The sequence below is a fragment of the Apostichopus japonicus genome, chromosome 11, assembly GCF_037975245.1.
Source record: "Apostichopus japonicus isolate 1M-3 chromosome 11, ASM3797524v1, whole genome shotgun sequence".
Classification (NCBI taxonomy): domain Eukaryota; kingdom Metazoa; phylum Echinodermata; class Holothuroidea; order Aspidochirotida; family Stichopodidae; genus Apostichopus; species Apostichopus japonicus.
In genome coordinates this window covers 7,104,043-7,129,906 of record NC_092571.1, presented here as the reverse complement: position 1 = coordinate 7,129,906, position 25,864 = coordinate 7,104,043, and the positions used below count along the sequence as shown (strand labels likewise).

General features: G+C 36.3%; 1 protein-coding gene and 1 pseudogene across 2 annotated transcripts; both read right to left on the bottom strand.

The window, feature by feature from the left end:
- Positions 1-425: 425 nt before the first annotated feature.
- Positions 426-516, bottom strand: LOC139976555 (U2 spliceosomal RNA; annotated as a pseudogene).
- Positions 517-9,913: 9,397 nt separating this feature from the next.
- On the bottom strand, positions 9,914-22,154 carry LOC139976043 (uncharacterized). Of its 2 annotated transcripts, XM_071984439.1 has the most exons (4): positions 21,801-22,154; positions 19,392-19,560; positions 15,501-15,584; positions 9,914-10,902 (listed from the first exon to the last, which is right to left on the bottom strand). In XM_071984439.1, exons 1-4 carry the CDS (start codon positions 21,936-21,938, stop codon positions 10,868-10,870), a joined length of 426 nt encoding a protein of 141 aa, XP_071840540.1. In that variant the 5' UTR covers positions 21,939-22,154; the 3' UTR covers positions 9,914-10,867. The 2 variants fall into 2 exon arrangements, with proteins under 2 accessions (XP_071840540.1, XP_071840541.1); XM_071984440.1 differs by lacking the exon at positions 15,501-15,584.
- Between the last annotated feature and the right edge of the window lie 3,710 nt (positions 22,155-25,864).

The following is a 25,864-nucleotide window of genomic DNA, read 5'->3' as shown; positions in this document are numbered from 1 at the left end:
CTGTAAATTATAATATTAATGATAATATTGCGGTGTAAAATAACTTACTTTGTATATTATATCATATACTTGTTATAACCATGATTTTAAAACACATTTCATCATCCGAAAAGAATTGTACTGGTGAAAGAATCCATATTTTAACCTTTATGATATGTATATTGTTTAATTTAGCTACCAATTTATCTTCAAATTCAAGTGGTTATCTTGGTTTTAATCTTTCTCTCTCTGTTCTCCTTCGTTTTTTTTCTTTTTTAGGTTATCTAGGATTGAACGTTTAATTGAAGAGAAAAATACTTTTTGTTTACCCCAATACTTTTTAAGAAAAAGTCGCCCAGGAAAGAACCTGGCCGGCACGAAAACCAAACTACTGAACGACTGATCCGCTTCTAACCCCAGTCCCCTTGCATCGGGACTGTGACTGCAGTGTGTGATCATCGTCAGGTGTGCATCACCATTCCCCTCGAAAGGGAACAGATACTACACATGATCTTAGCCAAAAGGCCGAGAAGCGATCCCCAATTATTCATTGTAACATTCCCCATAATAACCTATCCCTATACATGTGACTGCTTCAAACCAATTTTATTTATATTTTTCCTGCTGTTCTATTCGTGGAGATTGTTCACGTAAAAACGGTCAATTTTAATCAGATTATCAAACCTAAAAAAAATACGACTTAGGTCGAGATGAAATTGTCATATTTAATTGAAGAAGATGGATTAAATTTAAGCGATATAATATAAAATGATATCTAAATTTATCAAAGTGTTGTTTAGCCGGCGGTTTCCCTAAATGGGGAACCGTCCGTACACGTCGTTGCCTATTAGCAATGGCCACGTGATGAAAGTTAACTATCTCGATTAATACCCCTAGCTGTATAAAACCTGACGCTGTGGAATAATATGACTGCGCAGGCGCAGTAAAGATAAAGAGGATGAGGCAAGCACGACCAGTACAGATTGTAGTCAATGCATTGGAAAGATAAGCGAAATGTCATCAGTTCGTTGTTTGTAATTCTTGGTCATTGTCATCTGTCAGTATGCTTCGTTAACTATATCGTTTTCAATTGCACAAAATCGGGAGTTTTTGAGGGAAACAAATGCTCTGCCCGAATGGTCGAACCGATAAGGAGTGAGGGCGGTATATATCTGTTGAATGAAAGTAAGATTGAAAAACAATTATAGTGGCACTTTACGGAAGAGAGATGCATAAACGGGTATAGTATACAGATATATACGTATTTGATACTCATATAGTGTTGATACTAAATTTGTATTTCATATGCGACATACGTATCGATATTGAACTTTTATTTCTGTATTTCTGCATCAATATGAATATTCATCTATTTAAATATTTTGACAATATGTGAATACCGGATTATATATACTATATTACTGTATTTGGGGATGTATATTAATTATATTATATACTGTATTTGGGGAACTATATTAATATATTTTATACTGTATTTGGGGATCTACATTAATATATTATTACTGTATTTGGGGAACTATATTAATATATTATTACTGTATTTGGGGATCTATATTATTATATTATTACTGTATTTGGGGATCTATATTAATATATTATTACTTATTTGGGGATCTATATATTAATAAATTAGTTATTGTATTTGGGATCAATATTAATATATTATATACTGTATTTGGGGATCTATATTAAAATATTATTACTGTATTTGGGGATCTATATTAATATATTTTATACTGTATTTGGGGATCTATATTAATATGTTATTACTTATTTGGGGATCTATATATTAATATATTTTTTATTGTATTTGGGATCAATATTAATATATTATATACTGTATTTGGGGATCTATGTTAATATTTTATCACTGTATTTGGGGGTCTATATTAATATATTTTATACTGCATTTGGGGATCTATATTAATATATTATTACTGTATTTGGGGATCTATATTAATATATTTTATACTGTATTTGGGGATCTATATTAATATATTATTACTGTATTTGGGGGATCTATATTAATATATTATATACTGTATTTGGGGATCTACATTCATATATTATTATACTAAGTAATGTATTTTCATACTCTTGTAACTATATATGTTGGTTTCTTTTATCAAACTATTATTTGTATATATTAATATATATATTAATATATAACGCATTTACGCGTACACTCGTGTAGTGACATGATTAGTAGTTTAGTTTCCTTTTCTTTCACTTTTGTGTTGTCTTTGTTTGGTTGTTGTTACTGTTGTTTTTTCTCGAGCTTACTAATTCTTCTGACTACATAGTCTACACGGAGTCGTATAAGACTACGAGAAATAGTCCACGTAATCATATATAAACACCCTCGAGCAACTTTATGGATTGTTCTAGGTTGAAAGGTTTAAAATACATACAAGAACATCAGACTAATAGCAACGTTAAAATATGACGTCATAGCTATAAAAAGAACGGTTTGCCCTTTTGACAAGAATCAATATATTTTTTACTTTTAACTTGGAAGTTTTTATGGAATCATTGTCCAGTCAGCAGGTGTGGTGTTGGCATTTCAAAATTTCTACGTTGTGTAAAATTCCTTGGTTAGACCGGAATATCACTTTAAGATTCGATGTTAAAGAGATATATTGAATGATACATGTGAACCGCACAGTTACTGCAAATATTATTTGGGAAAGAACATGATCCGGCTTCAGGAATCACAAATGATTTCGAGTTGGTTAGCATCATGTTTGATCTCTAGAATAAGGCAGATATGTCAGCAAAACAGAACTAGTATTTGTTCAATACAGGTGACAAACGCCTACAGTGGAATTACGACCTTCCTCTCCGGTTTCGAACCTCTGGACATACAATCAGCGTCTATAGCCTAGTGGTTAGGGAGTCCGCATATATAGCGGGAGGCCGGGGTTCGAGTTTTTTCACTGTTCTGAATTTTCCAAGTCACCACAATTTTAATTTAATTCAACATGCTGTAAGGAACAGTATAGGTATGTCAACAAACTGCTCGACCGTGCTAGGAAGAATAAACATGATAAGGTCACATACACGAATGTTAACGGCCAGTTGTGTGATGATCGCCGCGCACTACAGGCGTGAAACTCGAGTAACAACATGCTATAAGTTACCGTATATAGGTATACTATATCATATATATATGTATATATAAAAAGCAAGTGATTTCATAAAGGACAAGGTGATCCTGAGGTCCTCCAGGCCGATCTTCCTTTTATAAAAAATATTAATGAAAATTTTGGACGTCAAATGATGCATTCTGAGACATATTTAGACGATAAATTAGATCTATAATTAGCTGAACATGGAATCTTGTGCTACTAACTACCTTACAAGTTTTGTGTGGGATTTCAAGAGCTGGTGAATACCCCTACACTCCTCTGGATTCGCACCTTGGTTGAAAGTTGTATTAGTTGCCGAATAATGACGCTATGTATTTATTCAGCAAAGGAGGTCGGTGACAGTTACCTGGTTTAGCTACGTTTAGTGTTACCATATACGTTTAATGTTTATAGCAAACACCCAGTGCCCTTTCGCAGTTTTCAATTTTCGAAGGCGTGCAAAGTTCGCACAATATTCCATTAGACTTTTCTCCTAATTTCGTAGGAGGACGGGGGTGGATGTAGTGCTTCACTTCGCACATTTCTCATCGGAATTCTCACAATTGTGTCCAAAGACATGAGAGTCTTGGCGGTTGTTAAGATCATAATACGTGCTACCAATGACGATAAAACGGAATTATTTTTCGGGTTACCGCCGTACATTATGTTAGTTTGATGAACAAATCCTGTGTATATATATATATATATATATATATATATATATATATATATATATATATATAGCAGTGTACACAAGGACTCCGATTCATGCTAGGTCTCCTACTATCCCGCCCACCCCCAACCCCTAGCCCACCCCACCCACTCACTCAATCTCTTTCACTAGTCTCGGTCGTCTCAGACCGAAATCCTCCTTAGACTATAATGATAATACCTCGACTTTTCCTTGGCAACATGTTTATGCAACCGTATTCAAAGTACGTTCATAGGTCTATGTGACAAATGATGCGAGTTTTGACAAAATATGCGAATTTCCCTGTTGCAACATGTCCTCTGTCCTGCCGTGTTCAGTTATGTAATGTGCTATCCTGTTCCACCTACCGTCTCGTCCTGTCCTCTCCTGCTCTGTCCTGTCCCTCTCAGTACTGCATTTTCATGTCTTTTACGTCCTGTTCCGTTCTGTCCTGTCCATTCCTGGTCTGTCCTGCCCTGCCCAATTATACTGTTTTTGGACTTGTCTTGCCTTGCCTTGTCTTGTGTGGCCAGAATGTAGTCTATTCGAATCTTGTCTACGCTAGTCTAGTCTATATTGTCTTTTGTTCGTTACACAAACACGTACTGAGAGTGTACATCCCCTTTAACATGCACTTGTTTTCATACTAAGTCTTAGCTCTCTGATGTATATCTTGTAAAGAAACAAACATATTGAGATTTGTTACATTTCAAGATCAAACCACTTTGCATATCACGTCACGTGAGTACCTGCCACAGTTTATTTCCTTTTAAGGGGTCGTGAGGAGGGGAAGATTGGTTCCTTTCTCACGTCATGTAAGTACCTGCCACAGTTTATTTCATTTTAAGGTGTCTTTAGGACTGATTGGAAGGTTGGTTCCTTTCTCACACCCGTCAACACAACACATTGATACTGAAATTTGATCCACTTGAACAGCCTTACATAAGTATTGGTTGTTTTATTTTTATCAGCCTTTGTCCGTTTTTCAACCGTCACGCGCATGGACAGCCCATTTGAAGAAACTGATAATATGTGGTCTTTTTGTTTAAATGTTACATTAATAGGATACTTGAGATTGATCTCGAAGATACAAAAGAATATTTTCACAAGGAAGCTTGAGCATAATATCCAGCAATTAAATAAACTGAAACTTCTTACAATATTGAAATAATAATTATTGATATCGCTGACATTGCGCGTATACGTTTATATATATTTACGTACACTCTGTTGTTAGTTTTCATTCATTACTAATCGAGGTATGGTTTTGTAAGCTCTGGTCTAAACCATTCACTAAATAAACTGACAAAAAAATGTATGGGTCGGGTGTTATTTGTACTTTATTTTAATTTTAGGGTAAGAGAAATTGTTAAAATTACTTCAAGTTTCCAAAAAGTCCCTATACACAGCAGGTCTTACTTTTTTGCTGCTCAGACAGAATAGATTCAATAACACAAATTAGTTCCCCTAAAAATCTTGACGTATTGCGCCATTTGTGATGTATCGAAGTACATCTCCGTGTGGCCAGTTTGGGGGTGAATGATATTTCCTGAGAAAAATATCGACACAAAGTCGTTACAAAGAAAAGTGCTGCTTCCTGTCTAACGTATATTTTTTTTTCTACGTGTTGCGAAACTCAAATCTGAACTATAACGGAGGTCAAAACGGATGATGTGTCTAGCCCTTTAAACTTATTTTTAGGTGAGGGAGGTTTTGGAAAGTGATTTTTTAGTCGGCAGTTAATACATGACTAACTTAAAACATGATGTTACTAGCCCCTTCAAACGTAAGAGAGGACGATTTCTTAATGTGATTTGGTAGTTACTTGTAACCGTATGATATTATAAGCCCCTTATAAAACGAATTATTTGTATTCAGTTATTACATAAGCCAGTTATTACATAAACCAGTAATTACATAAACCAGTTATTACATAAACCAGTAATTACAGAAACCAGTTATTACATAAACTAGTTATTACATAAACCAGTTATTACATAAACCAGTTATTACAAAAATTACGCTTTGAACGAAACATGGGGCGATTTTGTAAAGTATAATTTGTTGGTAGAGGCAGTAGTTAATTACATGACTCGGTTATTCACTCACTATTAGCCCATTTGAACATAAATGAAGAGGATTATGGAAATACGATTCGTTAGTACAGCCTGATATTACATGTCTCCATTATTACATTGAATTATTACTGCCCAACTTCGAGCAAATATTAATATAGTTTAATATATGTTATTTAAGGTATAGACAGTTGTTACATGACTCAGTTGTAACATTATATTACAATTACCAACAAGGAAACGCGTATTTATGTTACACTCTTCAGACTCTTTATGTGTAGTAAGACATTTGTAAGAAGCTTTAGAAGAAACCAAACATGGATTTTTCCCATGTTACTTAAGTTTTCCGACACCTTCATCAGTCTAAAATAATCCTTCGCATTTCTGATAATATCAATGAACTCTCTTAAATTAATTGAATTCCCTTCTGCAGAAGAACGACGTACAATCCTCTGGGATATTGTCATGTAGTATTGAGTATTAATAATGTGTGATTTCGTTATGAATCCGCCCACCTTAATAATAATAATAATCAGCAATTATTTTTACGACGCTGAAGCGACTACAAATGTGGGAGAAACCCGAAAGGGCTTATGGATTACAACTTACACGTCGGGTGGCTTCCAATTCAACATTTTAACTCAAATTTGGACCTTAATAACCTCTTACCCGATCTGATCATATATTTAATGCATAGTAAAACTGTTGGCGATGAGGAGAGCAACATGGATGATGACGATGTTATGACGATGAAGTTTACGATGACGATTACGTTGACGATGACCATGACGATCTCAGTGACGATTACGATGATGAAGATTACAACGACGACGACGATTACAGTGACGAAGACGATTACAGTGACGACAATGATAACAATGACGATTACGCTGAAGACGACGATCACAGTGACGATTACAATGACGAAGATTACGACTACGATGACGATTACAGTGACGATAACTATTACAATGACGATTACGCTGAAGATGACGATTACCATGACGAAGATTACAACGACGACGGTGATTACAGTGACGATGACGTCGATGACTATTACAATGACGATGACTATATCGATGACGTTGACGATGGAATCGACGATGAAAATGATGGTGATGATGACGATACGATTGGATTACAGTTGTGTGTTGTAAACTAATGTGTACAGCACCAGTGTTGAAGCATTCGAAAAGGAATCCGTACTTGAGTATACTACACGAGTACCTCGGTACAAGTATCCCGTACTCGCACTAGGTGAAAATTACTGGGATGTTTAAGTACCACTAGCACTCGTTGTTTAGTACTCGAACTCGATTGAAAGTATTTGATACTTGCTTAGGATGAGTGCTTTACGAGTACTTATGTTAACAAAACAACAGTTTCTTAACACTAACTGTACAGCAGTAAACCGCTTCGTCTACCCAATATCAAAGTAGACATTTTTATTACGGCTAACAATAACAAGATCGGAGCAGGGTCATCACACACCACTCTTATAATCCATTGAGTACAATCAGTGACCATCAGGCAGCAGCATGTGTGCAGCATGTGCAGCATGTGTGCAGCATGTGTGCAGCGTGTGTGCAGCATGTGTGTAGCATGTGTGTAGCATGTGTGCAGCATGTGTGTGTCATGTGTGCAGCATGTGTGCAGCATGTGTGTAGCATGTGTTCAGCATGTGTGCAGCATAATGTTCTTGTTGATAAGAAATCAAAAGTACTCAAAAGTACTGGTATGTAAGTACCTTTACTGTACTTGGATTCAGCAATGCTGTCCTCATATATGGTACTCGGTTTCTAAGAAGCAGTACTCGGACTGTGGTACTTGGTACTCAGTCTGATAAGATACTTGACTACAACACTGTTTAGCACGTATCTGAGTTAAACTGGGGACTTTCATAACCACATATCTATCAAATGTCAAGTAAACTTCTTTAGTTTTTATCGTAGAAAATTCAAGATATAGAAGAATTCTTGAACTTGTACAGGATTGGTAGTATGATGCAGGCCTGTGGTCATGAGTTTCATTTTCTTGACCTTTTGACTTCAACCGGAACTTACATGAAGATTGTACACGTTTGCAGTCAACCAAGGCACCAGTTCGTTGAATGTTCATACAAAAGGAAAACTGATGCAATATCAGTTATCCGTTTGCTATTCAAATTAATTCATCAGAATGTCGCAATACTGGTTTATATTGATGGCACTACTCGGAAGTTTCTAATGTATCACGGAAGTTCATGGTTATGTCATTCCTTCCAACTAAACAACTAAAAGCAAATATTATAGTAAGCAAATAGTCTTAAACTTATCCTTGACGAAAGTGGCAATCCCGATTGGTTAATGTTTTGTTTGTTAATATGTTGCTAACATCAGGAGTGGTTTCTCTAAAGGTAGCCAATTTCAAAAATTGTTCAACTCCAACAAACTTGCGACTGTTGCGGACGATTGGAAAGAGGGAGCTGTTGCTCAACGTTTTTACGTGCTTTTCAATCAAACTTGATGTTTCACTGATTATTTCAAGGTCGTTTCAAATAAACTTGAATTTCATATTCCCAGTCATTTAACAAAAATTTCAATTTTTATACTTTACTTACTTGTACACAGTAAAGACCGTCCAAAATACCTTCCAGGTATTAGAAATGTTTATTTTGTGTAATTTAATTTGAACATTAAAGATATCAAATTATTGTTCACCCAGCTTACCCTTTGTTGCTGTACGAGACTCAAAGTTACAGTATCTCCGTATCAGGTTTATTCACAGAATGTTGTGTAAACACGCTTTCTTCACAAAATTAAAGCAAGGATTCACCTTTGTGTGCTTTTTGCAATTCGGACAGGGGCGGACTGGGTCTTAAAACCGGCCCGGGCATTTTTCACCTAGACCTGGCCATTATTCATGGATATGTTACTTACATAGTGATCACCATCCTGGGGGAGGGGTGTAAGGGGAGGGGGTTCCCCCTTCCCTTTTGAGATTTTTTTTTAAGTTAAGGAGTGCTTAGATGCAAAATGGTGCTATATTTCTCAATTTTGTAGGATACAATAATCCTTTAAAGAAGACCCAAAAATAATTTTCCAGAAGCAACACTTAATGAAACTGAGAAAAGTAAAAAACGTTAACAAAAATAGACAAAAATATATGTTTTAGACTGGATTTTATTTAGTTTTTTAAGCATTTTGTGACAACATGCTTGGAAAAATGGAAAAAAAAACTAATAAATCCATTAGCACGGACGGGTTGCCATAGCACGTTCTTTGTTACGAACTAACAGACTAACTAACATGGTGATTTCATGAGCTGATTCCCACAGATAAAAATATATTTCTACACAGCCCGCCTGTATTTTTTCTATTAACTACTGTTAAATGGACTGTAATTTTTACCAGGCTCCCCAGCCCACCGGCCTTCCGGCTCACCGGGCATTGCCCAAGTCCGATTGCCCAAGTCCGACACTGAATTCGGAGGATGTAACTTTAGAACATCTGTTTTGGCTATGTTCCCCAGTAAACGATATTTGGATAAAGATTTCTCGCCTGCTTATAAAAGAACATTTTACTATTAATTACGAATATGTTAAGCTTGGGTATCTTGATGATGTTATTCATCCTATTAATTTCTTTTTACTACCTGATAAGTATTTCATATTTCATCGCAAGCAAAATAATTAAACACCCGAGGTTTCCATTTTTCTTCATAAGTTCATATTTTCTATAGAAGCTGAAATCATGTTCTCAACACGAATAACAAAGAATTATATTCCATGGTTGAACAAACATTCAGTTTGTGACATACACTATATGTTAAATATTATTTAATTAAAGAATTACTTTTATTAATTTTTATATTTGTAACTCAATTAAAGAGATAGGAATAAACTAGATGATATATATATGTATATATATTTAATATATATATATATATATGTATATATGTATATATATATATATATATATATATATATATATATATATATATATATATATATATATATATATATATATATACATCTTTCTCTTACGATGATAATGTTTCTTAAAACGTCAATTATATCCATAAACGCGATTCTCATGAAAGCAACATTAGAGGCGATGTTTGCAACCTTATCACCAATTATTTTTATCATCTAAGCGAAACAGTCAACGGGTATTCTTGTGTGAAAGATAGTTATTCGTTTTCTAGAAATAAAATCAATTCATTGATATGTCTGTTTCGATGTGCTTGAGCAGTACAAATCGTCAGTGGCGAAATATCCGAGTATATCATTTTAAAGAAAGAAATAACACATGTCAACATTGAATGTCCCTTAAGATTTTAAAGTATAGTTATAGATATGTCCACCAGGTGCATTAATTGTCCCTGTTAAGTATCCATTACAATGATTTTCCGTAAGTGAAACTATCGTCAGACATTCAGTCTTCACAGCTACGGTGAAGTGACAAATAGGGGGCGCCGGTCAACTTTTAATTTCTTATCTTGACTCGAATAACGTCTCTATCCGTTGATGCTATTGAGATCAGCACGATCGAAGCAAAACGTTCCTCCGGTACGCATCGGTCATTTGATGGTAAACCCTCGGTATATATAAAATGACTAAGTAAAGTGCTGAGACATATCGTGTCCTGTAACTTTTTGTACAGTTGTATATTGTGTCATAGTCCATTCAAGGTGTGAAGTAATAACTTAGCAATGTGAAAAGTTCTTTTGATCCGGTGGGAATACTACCCACCCCACCGCCTCCCTATCCTCACCCCACCGCCTCCCTGTCCACACCCCATCCGTTCCCATCCTCTGGTCTTTTCACTTGCACCTCTTGTATGCAACTCTAAACAAAATTGTCCATAATGGTTACATAGATCTTCATCTGACTACTGAGTTAAGTCTGTGGGTAATTTTCGAGGTCTGCATGGCACCTTATTCCGTTCGAGGGCTGTATGTATGGTAGGTTATTTCGTGAAGAGGGCAGCATTTTAGCAGAGTATCTTCCAAAAGCTACACTTGCTGCCTGCAATGACAAAAAAAAGAACAAAAACATCGATAAGTTGTTAATTAATCATTCGTAAAAATATCACAAAATATCAAAACATAGAATAGTAAAACAATCAAAGACAAAACAAAGATTGAGAAAAAAAAACAACGGCAGTACAAACGAGTGGTATATAATAATAAAATTATTTATTGTGAAAAATTGCCCTACATCAATTAAAGTGGCTGAATTACTTAGTTTAGCTTCTCAGAAATGATACAAAACTTAAGACTAATATCACCGTATGTACAAAGAGATCATTTCAAGACTACAACGGTGGCGGATGTCAACCACTGGTCGGCCTATTCTGTTAGTTGTATGATATTAAAGAATAATGCTTTGATTGCTCAAAACTGATTAAACAATGTATGGTTTAGCATTAATCGTCACAGATCTGACTCGCGAAACTGGCAATGTCGTCAACGCCTGAGCGTTGAAGTAGCTTTATAGATATTAAACATATATTTAAAAATGAATATCTAGAAATCCGGACTGGCTGTAGAAACATTAGTTGCAATTTTAAATTTTGTCTTTTGTTTTGTTGGACTACGGCATGTCTGCAGCATTTTAAATTCTACTTAAGATGTCAGCTTTATATCTTTCTGGATTTTTTGGTCTGACCTTGGTCTGACCTTGGTCTGACCTTGGTCTGACCATACTTTACAACTTTACATAGACCTTTACATGACAACAGTTACTAGTTCAGTATTAGCAAAATAATGTGGCCTTTGCAAATGTTTTATAACAGTCTTAACCACGTTATGAGATGCATATGATTCCTTTCCACTTATACAACAATTTTGGACCTTTTAGCAGATTTTTTCAAGTAATTTCAGTAATCTTTGTGTCTGCAAAGCAATTGAGATAGCTCGTTAATTTGAAAGAAATAACCGACTCTTGATGAAGATATAAAAGAAAAGGGATGATATTAATATAACAAATTAACAAATTCAATTGTATTCAAATGCATTTATTTCTCTGTTTCGAGGCACACTTAATATGAATATCTTTCTTCAACAATATCGACGTCATGCAGTTTGCCGCAATTCATTGTGTAAACGTGATAAAAAAGTAGGTTGAAATCCTTAGCAACAAGGAACCCCGATACACATATCGTAAGTTAGCCTAACACACTGATCTGGAACGGTGTCGATGAAAAGTGTTAGAGTGGAACCACTGTGTCATTCATATCACTATACAGGCAATATATACTTAAACAAAAGTGTTAGAATGTGCTTTATAATACTCTTTTTTTTTTCTTCTTTTTTTTGGGGGGTGGGTGGGGTGGGGGTCGGGGTGGCGTAAGAGTGGTTGCCGTTGTTGTTGTTGTTACTTTATAAAGTGCTTTGAAGTTTTCAGTATCGATGGTGCATTTTTATGCTTAACTTATGAAATGATGTAAAAAGATTTGTTAATATATTAAACTGATGTTTATCCTCAAAAGCCTCAGATGTTTGCATACATTACAAACATGGAGCTATATTATAGTTCAATGCTACAAATAGACTCTAGACTTAATACACTAGTGAGTTTAGCATCGTTTGTACAGGTGTATAACTGGACGATGTTACAGGGATATACTGGAATCAACTAACACACTAATTAATACAATCTGAATACTTAGGGGTGGGATGGGAAGGGGGAGGGGAGGGGAACAGTTCAGCCGGGAAGAAAGAATTATATTATATACTGATATAATGGTGTATATCCCTTTTGAACCCCCTAGTGAGCGAGGACCCCCTCCCCTATATGGGAGACGGCTTGAACGACCCAATGGCCACACACCCTCTTTTATAAAATCATTCATTCGCATTTGAACCTTCAATAAAAGCTCAGCTCGTACCTAAATCAGTCGGGGAAGCTTGCGACCCCCCCCCCCCCACCCGCTAATTACTCTTTAAGGAGGCCCAATTAGTGGCCCGTACCGTCTTAAAATTCACGCTTATATAAAAATACGCCGAGGGCGTCTAATACAAGCGGCATGTTGATTGAGAATTTAGAACTGCGTTTACGCTTTCTACGATTCCCTCGCTTTTGCTTTGAAAGATAAACTTAATCGGAGCTTATATCAGGTTACCTCTAATTGTATATTTCTAAACAGAAATCGTATATTTTTCAGGTAAAATGAGATATAAACACATTTTTCTGCGTCCTCGCCTACACCCCCACCCTCCCACTCTCCGCCAACCCCCCCCCCACCCCAAGGTTGATTATTTTTATATTTTTTCTCGACTAATACATCAGTCATTCATCTATTGCAGAGGTTAAAAAAGGGAAAATCCCAGAGTTTCGCATAAATTTGAAGCTATATTTAGATTAGCCGACGTCTAATGGATGCCAGTACAAGACCTTTAAAAACATAACCTGTATCAAGTTATATAATTTATTATCGTAAACAACTTCTTGACGTGTGTTGTTACTTTAAATTCAGCTTCATAATTATTGCATATCGTGTTAAATTTGCCAGAATTAGCTAATGCTACTCTATTAGAGCGTGTAATTAGGAAGGACCTTAAAGACCGCAACAAAAATACGAGGAAAATGAAATTGACCGTAAACATCGAAAGCGTACAAACGTAATAAATGTTAACATATACAAACATGTTTCTAGACTGGTATTCTATAAGACAGGTATTGCGAGTCGAAATTTGCGCTGAATCACGCAAAATATACGTTCTGCTCTTATAATCTTCTCACACTCTTCTCAAACTTGAGTATGTATATATATATATATATATATATATATATATATATAAATGCAATGGAGGTAAACGACAAAGGCAAATGAATATATATCAATGAAAATCGTAACGAGTTGGAAAATCAAGAACAGTGAAAAAACTTTCAGCCTCCACCGGGACAAACGCCTACAGTGGAATTACGACCTTCCTTACCGGTTTCGAACCTCTGGTCATACAATCAGCGTCCATAGCCTAGTGGTTATAGGTGTCCGCGTACAGAGCGGAAGGCCCGTGGTTCGAATCCCGGTGGAGGCTGAAAGTTTTTTCACTGTTCTCGATTTTCCAACTCATTACGATTTTCATTTATATATATTAATTTGCCTTTGTCGTTTACCTCCATTGCATTAACATAAAGTCTGTTCAAAGTATCTCTTTCGAGATCCGGCTTTAGGAATCACAAATGATTTCGAGTTGGTTAGCATCATGTTTGATCTCTAGAGTAAGGCAAAATATGTCACCAAACACAGGACTAGTATTGTTCGATACAGGTGACAAACGCCTACAGTGGAATTACGACCTTCCTTACCGGTTTCGAACCTCTGGACATACAATCAGCGTCCATAGCCTAGTGGTTAGGGTGTCCGCGTACAGAGCGGAAGGCCCGTGGTTCGTATCCCGGTGGAGGCTGAAAGTTTTTTCACTGTTCTTGATTTTCCAACTCATTACGATTTTCATTTATATATATATATATATATATATACATACATACATACATATGTATAACCGTTTGACTCAATCGGATATGAACGCACTTGCGTTGATTGGTATTTCTATAAGCTTCAAAACTCTATAGGGAAAACTTGGAACCTCACCCAACCCAATATCAAAGAAATAAAAGAGAAACAAGTAATGCATTTGTGACATCTTCAACTGGTATTTTCCCAGGAAACGATATGTAAGAATTGATCACAAGTTTCGCTTGGGTACTTAGCTAATCAAGGTCCTCTTTTACATCCCCGAACTAAACTTACCTCTGAACTATATTTATTTACTAGGCCTAAATGATAATGTCAACCTTCTGTTCCATCATTTCTAATAACTATATGTGACAACATGTTGTCCTCGACGTAAAACAGAAAGAAATTATGAGACGAAATTCAACCATTTGCATTAAATTCATGTTCTCTGAGACCGGACGATTTTTTTTAAATTTACCTGTCGATCGCATGTAGCTTCTGAAGAGCTGGTAAAAACAAGTTCATGTGATACTTAACTTAATATTGTTCAGTCGTTTTGATTGATGTGTCTCCTATAATAATAATAATATAATAATAAATGTTATGTTATGTTTAGACATCGGTACAAGGCGCATTGAAAGTGAATGTGTTTTCCATTATATTGTATGAAACCAGCTTACCTCACCCTTACCACTACCAGCTATATGAAAATTGGTGACTGTCCCCTTATTGCGCATGTGTTATCCGAACCATTACTAACACTACACTTTGGTAAGTCATACAAAACAGTGGCGGATTCAGGCAGGGGGATCCGGAGCCATTCCGGGACCGGGGGCCTTTACGGGATCGGGGGCCATTCCGGGACCGGGGCCATTCCGGGATCGGGGGTCATTCCTGGGATCGGGGGCATTCTGGGACCGGGGCCATTCCGGGACCGGGGGCCATTCCTGGGATCGGGTCCATTCCCGGGATCGGGGGTCATTCCGGGATCGGAGCCATTCCTGGGGTCGGGGACCATTCCGGGAACCGGGCCATTCCGAGATCGGGGGCCATTCCGGGATCGGGGGCCATTCTGCCTCGTCTGTACTCTCTCACAAAGAAATTGGCTGCAAACAAATTTGAGGGATATGGTGGAGAGGTTTAGCCGGGCATTTCTTACTTTTTCTTTCGGTTTGTACCGATACTGGTCTCCCGGACCCCTTCCTTCGAGCAAACCTTGATCCACCACTGACGAGTGCCATACCTGTAACAGGAGAACCGACCATATTTAAGCTCGTCGGGTAAGTTAGCCTCACAGATGGCAGAAATCTCTCATCCAAAAACAAGGACAGTTAGTTACGGGGTTCACATATACTGCGGTATCCAAGTGGTATTTTTTTCTTTGTACCTAGCGAAGCACATGTTTGACAGTTGCATTTATTTGGTTTTCTTCCAAAACTAAGAGTAAAACAGATGACCTTTCAAGATGTTTATAAGGTTGATAGAATCAATCAAAAAGAAATTTTCAATAGATATGTTACGATTTTGAAAGATAAGCAATTTATCGCTGATATGATAGCCCATTAGGAAGACAAATATAACTTCGGTTGTGTGTGTGTCATTTTCATACCGCATTTCAATTGTTTCCAATTATATAGCACAGTCTATTGGCCTCGGGACACAGCGAAGAATGTAAAAACAGTATGTCATGATGACGTCACACTGACAATACTGATCATATTCAACACGATAGCGATGTTTGCTGTCAGAACTGATTATCAAGTAAAGTATGAAAAGTAAAAAGTAAAAAAAGAAAAAATCTGAAATATTGGCTTTAGGGTGACAGAATAATGGGATTCAACATTCAAATTTTAACACTGTAGAGTATATACGGATGAACAGTTTTACGTAAAAGGTGAGATTGTCTGTGCTTGTGCTTGGTCTTACATAGTTATACATAAACTACGTCTGTTTCAAGTCTCTCTTTTAATAGAGTCAAAATCTACTTACAAGACGGATCATTGTTAATCTTACGCGAATATTTATTATAGTGAGGGCCTGAGAATCCAAATTGCTGGTTGACCCTCATCCTAGCCCCTTTCTTTAATCTTTTAATTAATTAAACAAGTTCACAGCATAACAGTTACAATATCTGACTGTACAGATGTAATATAATCACGCTGTTTGCGGTTATTGCAGTATCGGCATTCCCTTGAAAAAATGGATAAATAACGCATAGTATTCTCCTTCAAATCTTTTTAAAGATAGAGGAGTCTTGGTACGAAAACCAAATAACACGATTTACTCTCAACACCAGTCCAATTACGTTGGGACTGTAACCATGTGACCATGCCTGTGTTACATCAAATTAAGTATAACACTGCCCCTTCGAAAAAGATATAGATAAATACGTACCGTACATTTAATCTAATTCGACAATAGTTGACTTTTGCTGAAATTCTACAAACAAGGAACATTTGTCGGCTAAACAAACAATAAACACACCTATCACATTCAGGACGAATCAACAAGAAGATTAAACTAGGTTACATCCTATCACACATATCTTATATATATATATATATATATATATATATATATATATATATATATATATATATATACACATATATATATATATATATATATATATATATATATATATATATATATATATATATATACACATATATATATATATATATATATATATATATATATATATATATATATATATATATATATATATATATATAGAATGCATGGTCTTAAACTACCTAATATATGTACGTGGAATGCCTTCCTCCCCAGGATGAGTGTTACAATCTCTGCCAACGAAATATTCCTTTAATATAGGAACCAAGTAAGATCTCTCATAATACCGCAAAAGAAAATCCTTGGAAATATCAGCTCGTATAATAGCAGACTCTGTTGAGTTGTACAAGGTTTACGGTCAGATCGGACTTGTTACTCGACTCCTATTGTCTGTAATCCGTGGCCTACCTAGGCCTACTCAAGGCCAGGACCCCATGGGGCCCGGTATCGAGGACCAAGAAATGTGACAAACAATTATGTTATTCATATTTAAAAGTATTAATTCTGTTCAGTACTCCTAAGAGTGATTTGCTGATATATATATATAAATATATATAATTACGATTTCAATTATATATATTCATTTGCCTTTACCGTTTACCTCCATTTCATTAACATAAAGTCTGTTCAAAGTATCTCTTTCGAGATCCGGCTTTAGGAATCACAAATGATTTCGAGTTGGTTAGCATCATGTTTGATCTCTAGAGTAAGGCAAAATATGTCACCAAACACAGGACTAGTATTGTTCGATACAGGTGACAAACGCCTACAGTGGAATTACGACCTTCCTTACCGGTTTCGAACCTCTGGACATACAATCAGCGTCCATAGCCTAGTGGTTAGGATGTCCGCGTATAAAGCGGGAGGCCCGGGTTCGAATCCCGATGGAGGCTGGAAGTTTTTTCACTGTTCTTGATTTTCCAACTCATTACGATTTCAATTATATATGTATGTATGTATATATATATATATATATATATATATATATATATATATATATAAATATATATATATATTATACCGCCTACAGTGTAATTACGAACTTCCTTGCCTGTTTCGAACTCTGGACGTACAATCAGCATCCATAGCCTATTGGCCATGGTGTTCGCATATAAAGCGAGAGGCCCGGGTAGGTGCCATATACAACCATAGTTGGTCTTGAGTGCAAGTGGACTCTCTAGTTACTGCACCGGGCCAGATTGCTCGTTGCTTACGCCTCTGTCGGTCATAGGCCTATATATGTTTCGATATGGTATTACACTTTTACTAATTTTACAGCGATAATTTCAGAAATCAGCTTGAAGTGTTTAGTCGTTTTTTTTTAATAAGAATTCAAAGCTATTGTTAGGACTGCTTAGAAACACACAGCCAACCTCTAGGGTAAGTTTTGTATTTCGCTGTACCCTCTGTCTCACGTGATCTGGATGTTATGATCCCGTTATCCTAAACTATATACAGTTCTCAACAATATAAAAGCCTCTAGGCCAAAAATCTTTAATGGTGTTTTTCGCGATTGAAATATTTGATATGATCATTTTCCTGGAAGAGATTCCTATTTAATATGTACGTGATCGTCGTTTTCAGGGGTGTTTAAGATGGTAATATACAGTTCTTAAATGTGGCTGTGCTTGAAGCAGTTATTGAGGTTGGTTTTGTTCAATTTTCTGATAGTGTATGCTAAAACTCAATAATAAGCTTGACAATTGTCAATAGTTGTGTTTGTCTGATAAAAAAAGGCGCTCTTTTCGATCTGCATCTTGCATGTGATTAACGCTACAAGCGGAATATATGTAGGCAACCAATGATCTCTTACAATTGTGAAAATATTATTGCTTGCGAATAAGTCATAAATATTGGGGAATGATCAAGTGTAATATTACTTTATTTATGTTTTTAAGCAGGGTTGTAAAATTGCAGTAACTAAACTAGTGATCGAAATCAACAGACTACTTCGACGTGAAGTTTGTTTTACTTCACCACATTTCTGCAGTAGTAAATGGGCCGTTAAGGGAGGGAAAATATTGCAAATACAGGCAATGTAATTACATAGACATTGATGGAAACGAACTTACTGTTTTCGATTTAAACGTAACAATAACACGCGGATTGGGAGCTCTACAATAGCCGTTAACTATCTACCCAACGTGAAACTCATCATTAAATACAGTCTTGTATTTGTATGGTTCCTATAAGCGTTTAGTTAAATTGTAAGGCCCTAATTCACTCACCTCATAAATGTTTGATTTAAAACTTTGTTTTGAAGCATTTCGCTTCGTGAAAGGACTTCTTGAATATGACTGCTCTATCTACCATTAAGTCCCACAATGATTATTGACAGGTGGATGCAGCCACCATATCCACCCCCCCCCCCCTGAGTGCCCCTCCCAAACCAACTTCACGTGTCGGTCAATCGTAAGGTACATGTTATAATGACTGGCATTGAGTTAAGGTTAACTTTTAGATCGGTTTAACTCACGTTTGTTAGCCGCTGATAGTGGTTCAAGAGCGGACAAACTCTCGTCAACAGATCCGCTTAGCGGTAGGCTCTCTTCGGCTGATGACGTCAGACTAAGTCCACCTGCATCTTCTGAAATGTGGTCAATTCGTCTCTGCACCTTGTACAAGTTAAGCTGACTTTGTAGAAGCTAAAACGAATGGAGAGGAAATTTAAAATTTAAAATCACCGAGAAAAAATCAAGTCTCAAAACAGTGGATTTTGTATAGTACGTCCGTTCTGGATGCTATATAGTGCATTGCGTTTGACATTAACGTTTAGCATGGTAAACTTACCACTCTGCGTTCTTCATAAGTGAACGAAACAACAGACTAGTGTTACTTGATTACACTGAAACATGCATTCACATGTATTTGCAATAGTCAAAGAATTAACATGTGAATGCAATGTATAATATTATGTAATATAGTTTGATGTGATGTTCAAATCAAAAGGAGTTTAACCCCTGGTCGACCTCGCGAGAGGTCCTACGGGGGATAATAAGATTGTTTTTATAGAATAGACACATTTTTTTTTCATTTTTTTTTCTTGGGAAAGTTGTCAATATTGTTCAGTCAAGGAGTTGCTGGTAAGTGAAGTAATGTACTTACATGATTATACATACGTGGTGTATTTTCATGGTAACATATGCAGTGCAATTACATGAAGAAAAAAAAAGCTCATATAATCATATGAATATAAATATCATATAATCGCATTCACATGAATGATTACACATGCAGTTGGTAATCACATCATTGCCCAATGTAGTATGAATATACGCGCACAATAGTTGCATCATTTACCATGAAGATATAATCACCTGATTACATTTGCAGTGTATTATCGTGATTACCGTACCTATGCAAATGTAATCTCATGACTATACTAACAGAATCGTACATGCAGTGTAATTATTTGATTTATAACATGCAGTGCTATATATGAATCTATACTGCCTGTTCAATCTTGTAAAAATATTTGCGTAGATTATCCCTGCATATATTTAATCGTGGTGTTGTCAAGATGTGTAATCACATGACTGAAGATGTGTTGTCTGTATAGGATTACACACACACGCAATAACCTTATATGATTACACATGCATGAAGTATCATTACATGATTACACATGCATGTAGTATCATTACATGATTACACATGCATGCAGTATATCATTATATGATTACACATGCACACAGTATCATTATATGATTACACATGCACACCGTATCATTATATGATTACACATGCACACAGTTTCATTATATGATTACACTTGTATGCAGTATCATTACATGATTACACATGCACACAGTATCATTACATGATTACACATGCACACAGTATCATTACATGATTACACATGCATGCAGTATATCATTATATGATTACACTAACACTTTGAGAAGACATTTCTGGAATGTCTGTTAAGAAAACTTAAACTAATCATGAAGAAAATCGGCTCATTTTGGTCTTTATCAAACTCTTCGGTTGCTTCAAGCGCAGAAATTTCTTTTAATCAATGCGTGCAGCACGATACATACTAGGCGCAACGAAGCGGCCTTTGCTATATACACAACCGTAATCTGCCGTTGTAAGCGCAAGAATGTTCCAGGATCGAATCTATATATTACATTTATGAGTGAAAACTTGTGCCATGTACGTTCCATTACCACCGATTGTCGTGTGAAAATCACAAATCATGGAAGTCAAAATAGCGACTTAATAAATAAAGTTGATTTGGTTATTTAAAAGTTATCATCTTTAAACTATTTATTTGTAGTAACCACTGTTCTATAAGTTGATCGAGAAAGATATACAACTATAGGAATAAACCGCAAAAGCCCTTATATTACAGTTACGGATTTAAAAAGCGACTTGGCCAAGTTTAATTCGAAACGTTGTTTTTCCAATATATTGAACAAACTTTTAAGAGACTTTGACTCACAAATTCTTTCTTGTTCCACCAGAAATCATGAAAACATTGAAAACTGTTGGCGCATAACAACAAGTTTTTTTCAAATTCTTCGACAAAATGAAACTAAGCTCATAATAAAACGAAAACCGCCAGAATTATATCAAGTACATTCATGTACAAGAAAATAATTTATTCATATCAATTAATATGTATAGAATTCTCAACCATCCAACTAACTTCATCGCTTTTCTCTTCCTTATTTTTTTCTGTGATTGTTTATTTTTTGGGGGGTGGAGGAGTTTTTTCTTTCATTTTTGTTGGCCTTTTAAGTTTATTTAGGCTATATATATTTCATTTTAGTACTAAAACTCGAGTAATTAACTCGAAAAAAATTTCAATGATATTTTAAGGCAATAAATAAATGATTTTATAAATATATGAAATCATTATCCATAAATAGTTTATACTTACCAGATTCCTTATTTCTGTGAGATCTGGTTCGGTGATCGTACCGCCTGGATGGTTTCTACTACTACTGCCTTCAGTGATGTGAAAGAGAATAACTGAAATACTAAACAAAACCGAACATTTAGCCAGAAGGGAAAACATCTTGAGATCGGTAGACCGCTAGTTCTATTTTTAATTGATATAACTTTTTTTCCCCTTCAAGTCTCGTCGATCCAACTTCTCTACAAGCTTGTTTGTATGTTCGATTATAACTTAAGGCACAATTTGTAGTAAAAAAAATCCTATTTTACCTGAAAAGTTTTCAAAACACAGAAATGTGCCAGCAAAGTCGAAAGCTAAAGCTTATAAAGATTTCCGACCTGTAAATTGGTTGTGTCCTGAGACTGATAATGGTTTTAAATAGCAGCAAGGACCGACTTCTCTATTCAAAATGGTGATCTTTATCGAGAAAATTGAATAAAGATATTTACTTATACCCGAGGGCTAATGAAGGTGACGTGTGAGATAAGCAAAATAAAATGAGTCCCTAATTGACAGAGGGATTGATCGTCGGAGGCGAATTGACCATGGATATGCAGATTGAAAACTGGAAAATCAGAATCAACTTTAAATAATAACAGGAAATATGCAGTCATATATCTATAAATCTAATAATAGCGAAATCGTCTGAATCCGGCAATTTCTCGTTTTTCAAAATGTTAACTTATTCCTAAGAACTATAATTCCTTGTAGAAGTGAGGCTTACTTAAAATATACTATGACGTCATCTCCTCAAACGTAGCTGTAATGGCCTGCATCCATCAAAATTTGGCCACCGAAAAGAAATCTCCCTCGCAAGTCGTTTTTTTTTTATATATTTTTTGTATTACAATATAATTAACTTGGCAGGTTTAATGTACAACTTATACCTGCTCCTTTCCGGTGTCTGTCCGTATTTCTGAATATTCCTACTTTAGTGCTAATAGATCCGTCTTCAATGATGACGCCATATCAACAAAGTTACCATAGTAACAATCATCCCAAAAACAAATTATTATAGGTGAATGTGTGTTTATGCCGTTTTCTCTAACTTTCGATATTTATGATAAAGTAGTTGCTTAAGGGGCGCTTTCTCCCAACCGTTAAATAGTGTATATGGGACCATGCAAACCATATTCACACTATTTGTTTACAATGTCCTATAACACGATCCAAATTCTCAAATTAATAGGATACTATAAACATGATTTGAGTCAGAAAATTGTTATGTTCAGTGGCGAACGCAAAGTTGGTATGGTGACACCCACCCTCCCTCCACCCCTCCTCCCTCCCCCTCTTTGACAAGTTCGAAATCTTACGTGCAAGTTGGACACTTCTGACTATACCATATCCAGCTGGTGTGACTAATTTTATGATATGTATATGGAGCGGTTACTTGTGTTATACTTGTAACATCACCCAACAACCCCCACTCACCCCCCCCCCCCCCGCCCCTCCCCCATGGATCGTTGGTCTTTAGTTCCGGTACACAAAACTTGAACTCTAGACTGGAAAGATTAAAGAAAAATAATTGTTTACTGCCAAAGAACTGATAAATATTAATGATAATAATATTTTATTTTAATAATGATAATAGTTTGAATTAGTTATTAGTTGTTTACATACTCATTTTTAGAAAGTAGATCATGATATATTTCCTGAGTGACTTTCCGGTTATAGTAGAAATATAAACTAACAAGCTAATTTTAGCACCAAAATTTGTTGTTGTTTTCTTTTGGGGGGTTTGCTTATAATTTAGCATATTAGCTAACAAGTTAATTAGCAGTGAAATATTTATACCAGCCAAATTTATGGAAATATTTGTCACAATAATTTAATGACACATCCGCTGTGGTTTGGTTATTAAATGAAGTACTCGAGAGTTGAATCCAACGTTTAGCATCAAAATATATATGCAAACTACATGAAGCATACAGGGTTGCATCTTAACCACTTACTTATTGACAGGACTTTCGAGAGGGGTGCGGGGGGGGGGGGGGAACAAGGAGTCACGGGGTCATAACGCAGGGTCCCGGGGCCGGAAAATATGGAGGATTTTCGGGAAAGTATAGAATATATGAAGAATGTGAGAGACCTGGCTTTAAACGCCTCTATGTCTTGACTGGTTTGAGGTTTAGAATGTAACTGATTATCCTACGTTAATTAGCTAATACCTTAATTAATATCATACAAAAACAAACTGCATACGCATGGGGGTAAAATGTTCATAGGAGATCATCCCTTGGGCTTGAGAGGAGGGGAAGTGGTGAAGGGGGGGGGGCACTTTGAACTAATTGAGCAGTGAAGGGAACTGTGTGTGCGATGTTTATCTATTCCATCATATCACCAAGGTTCATGGGGGGGGGGAGGGCTAATAATTTCACTTACTTGCTATTTGCTTTCAAATATTTTTTGTTTGTACTTTGCTTCTTAACGACCCCTTCCGTATTTGGCTGTCCTGTTCCTTTGTGTTCCCGCTCCTATGTGTTCCCGCTCCTATGTGTTCCCGCTCCTATGTGTTTCCGCTCCTATGTGTTCCCGCTCCTATATGTGTTCCCTTCACGTATAAATGCTTCGTATTAGAGGTATCATGTAAGTTTACTGCAAGTCCTGATAACGACACAGAATTTGCCGTGGAAACACTTAGCTTATTCTAGCACAGCCTTGTCCTCGTTTACAAGAAATGTGGGTGAAAACTATGGTGTTTATGAATGATTGTATAGGTTGTTATCCGTATCTCACTTTTAATCAAGAAAAGGTCATTTCTCTTGAAATCAAGAGGCTGTGTCTCAGACCGAAATGCGGAACAGTTCATATTTCAAAAACACAGAGGATCAAACGGGCATTTGTTGAATTCATAAAGTTATATATCAGATTAATGCACGACAAATTAATGCTCAAAGCACTTGCGAACATTTGATTTGTTTTTCATGCCTATGAATAAAATATTCGGGGGCTGAGATATATTTCATTGCAATGGTACTAAACTTGCAGCCACCTCATGTCCCGTGAGGTACTCAAGTGAAACTTTGGTAACTCAATAAAATAGGGTGGACCTACCATGTCGGACTGTGTGTGTGTATGTGGGTGCGTGTGTATGTGTGTTAACAGACATATCCCATAAATCCCCTAAGGCCGAAGAAATTCAAACTTGTTGGGTCAATGTATGCCTGAACATGGGTTGTTAATTAGCAGTGAGAAATGATGTCATAGGTCAGCGGTCAAACGTTACTGAAGGTGTCGCAAATTCCATCCAATTCGTTCACAATTAGTAGTTGTATGGAATGGAGACGTCTTTGTTGTCATATAAACCAGATGTTGTGATGAGATATATAACTTACATTGATGACGTCTTGTTATCCAACAAATATATCCATGTATGAGTCAGAGCATGCTACACCTATATAGCGAGACTGTACCTATCCTCTCGGTATATCCATGTAACAGTCAGAGCATGCTAGACCTATATAGCGAGACTGTACCTATCCTCTCGGTATATCCATGTAGCAGTCAGAGCATGTTAGACATATATAGCGCGATTGTACCTATCCTCTCGGTATATCCATGTTGCAGTCAGAGCATGCTAGACCTATATACCGCGACTGTACCTATCCTCTCGGTATATCCATGTAGCAGTCAGAGCATGCTAGACCTATATAGCGCGACTGTACCTATCCTTTCGGTATATCCATGTAGCCTTTCACAGCATGCTACACCTATATAGCGAGACTGTACCTATCCTCTCGGTATATCCATGTAGCAGTCAGAGCATGCTAGACCTATATACCGCGACTGTACCTATCCTTTCGGTATATCCATGTAGCCTTTCACAGCATGCTACACCTATATAGCGAGACTGTACCTATCCTCTCGGTATATCCATGTAGCCTGTTACAGCATGCTAGACATATATAGCGAGACTGTACCTATCCTCTCGGTATATCCATGTAGCCTGTCACAGCATGCTAGACATATATAGCGCGACTGTACCTATCCTTTCGGTATATCCATGTAGCCTGTCACAGCATGCTAGACATATATAGCGCGAC

Bases quoted from the DNA above. Each gene is read 5' to 3' on its own strand.
- LOC139976043 (XM_071984439.1), bottom strand. From the start codon at position 21,938: ATGTTTTCCCTTCTGGCTAAATGTTCGGTTTTGTTTAGTATTTCAGTT. The intron at 19,561-21,800 runs GTAAGTATAAAC...CATTCGTTTTAG, and splicing joins TCACAGAAATAAGGAATCTG to CTTCTACAAAGTCAGCTTAA. The intron at 15,585-19,391 runs GTGAGTTAAACC...CTCCTGTTACAG, and splicing joins ACTATCAGCGGCTAACAAAC to GTATGGCACTCGTCAGTGGT.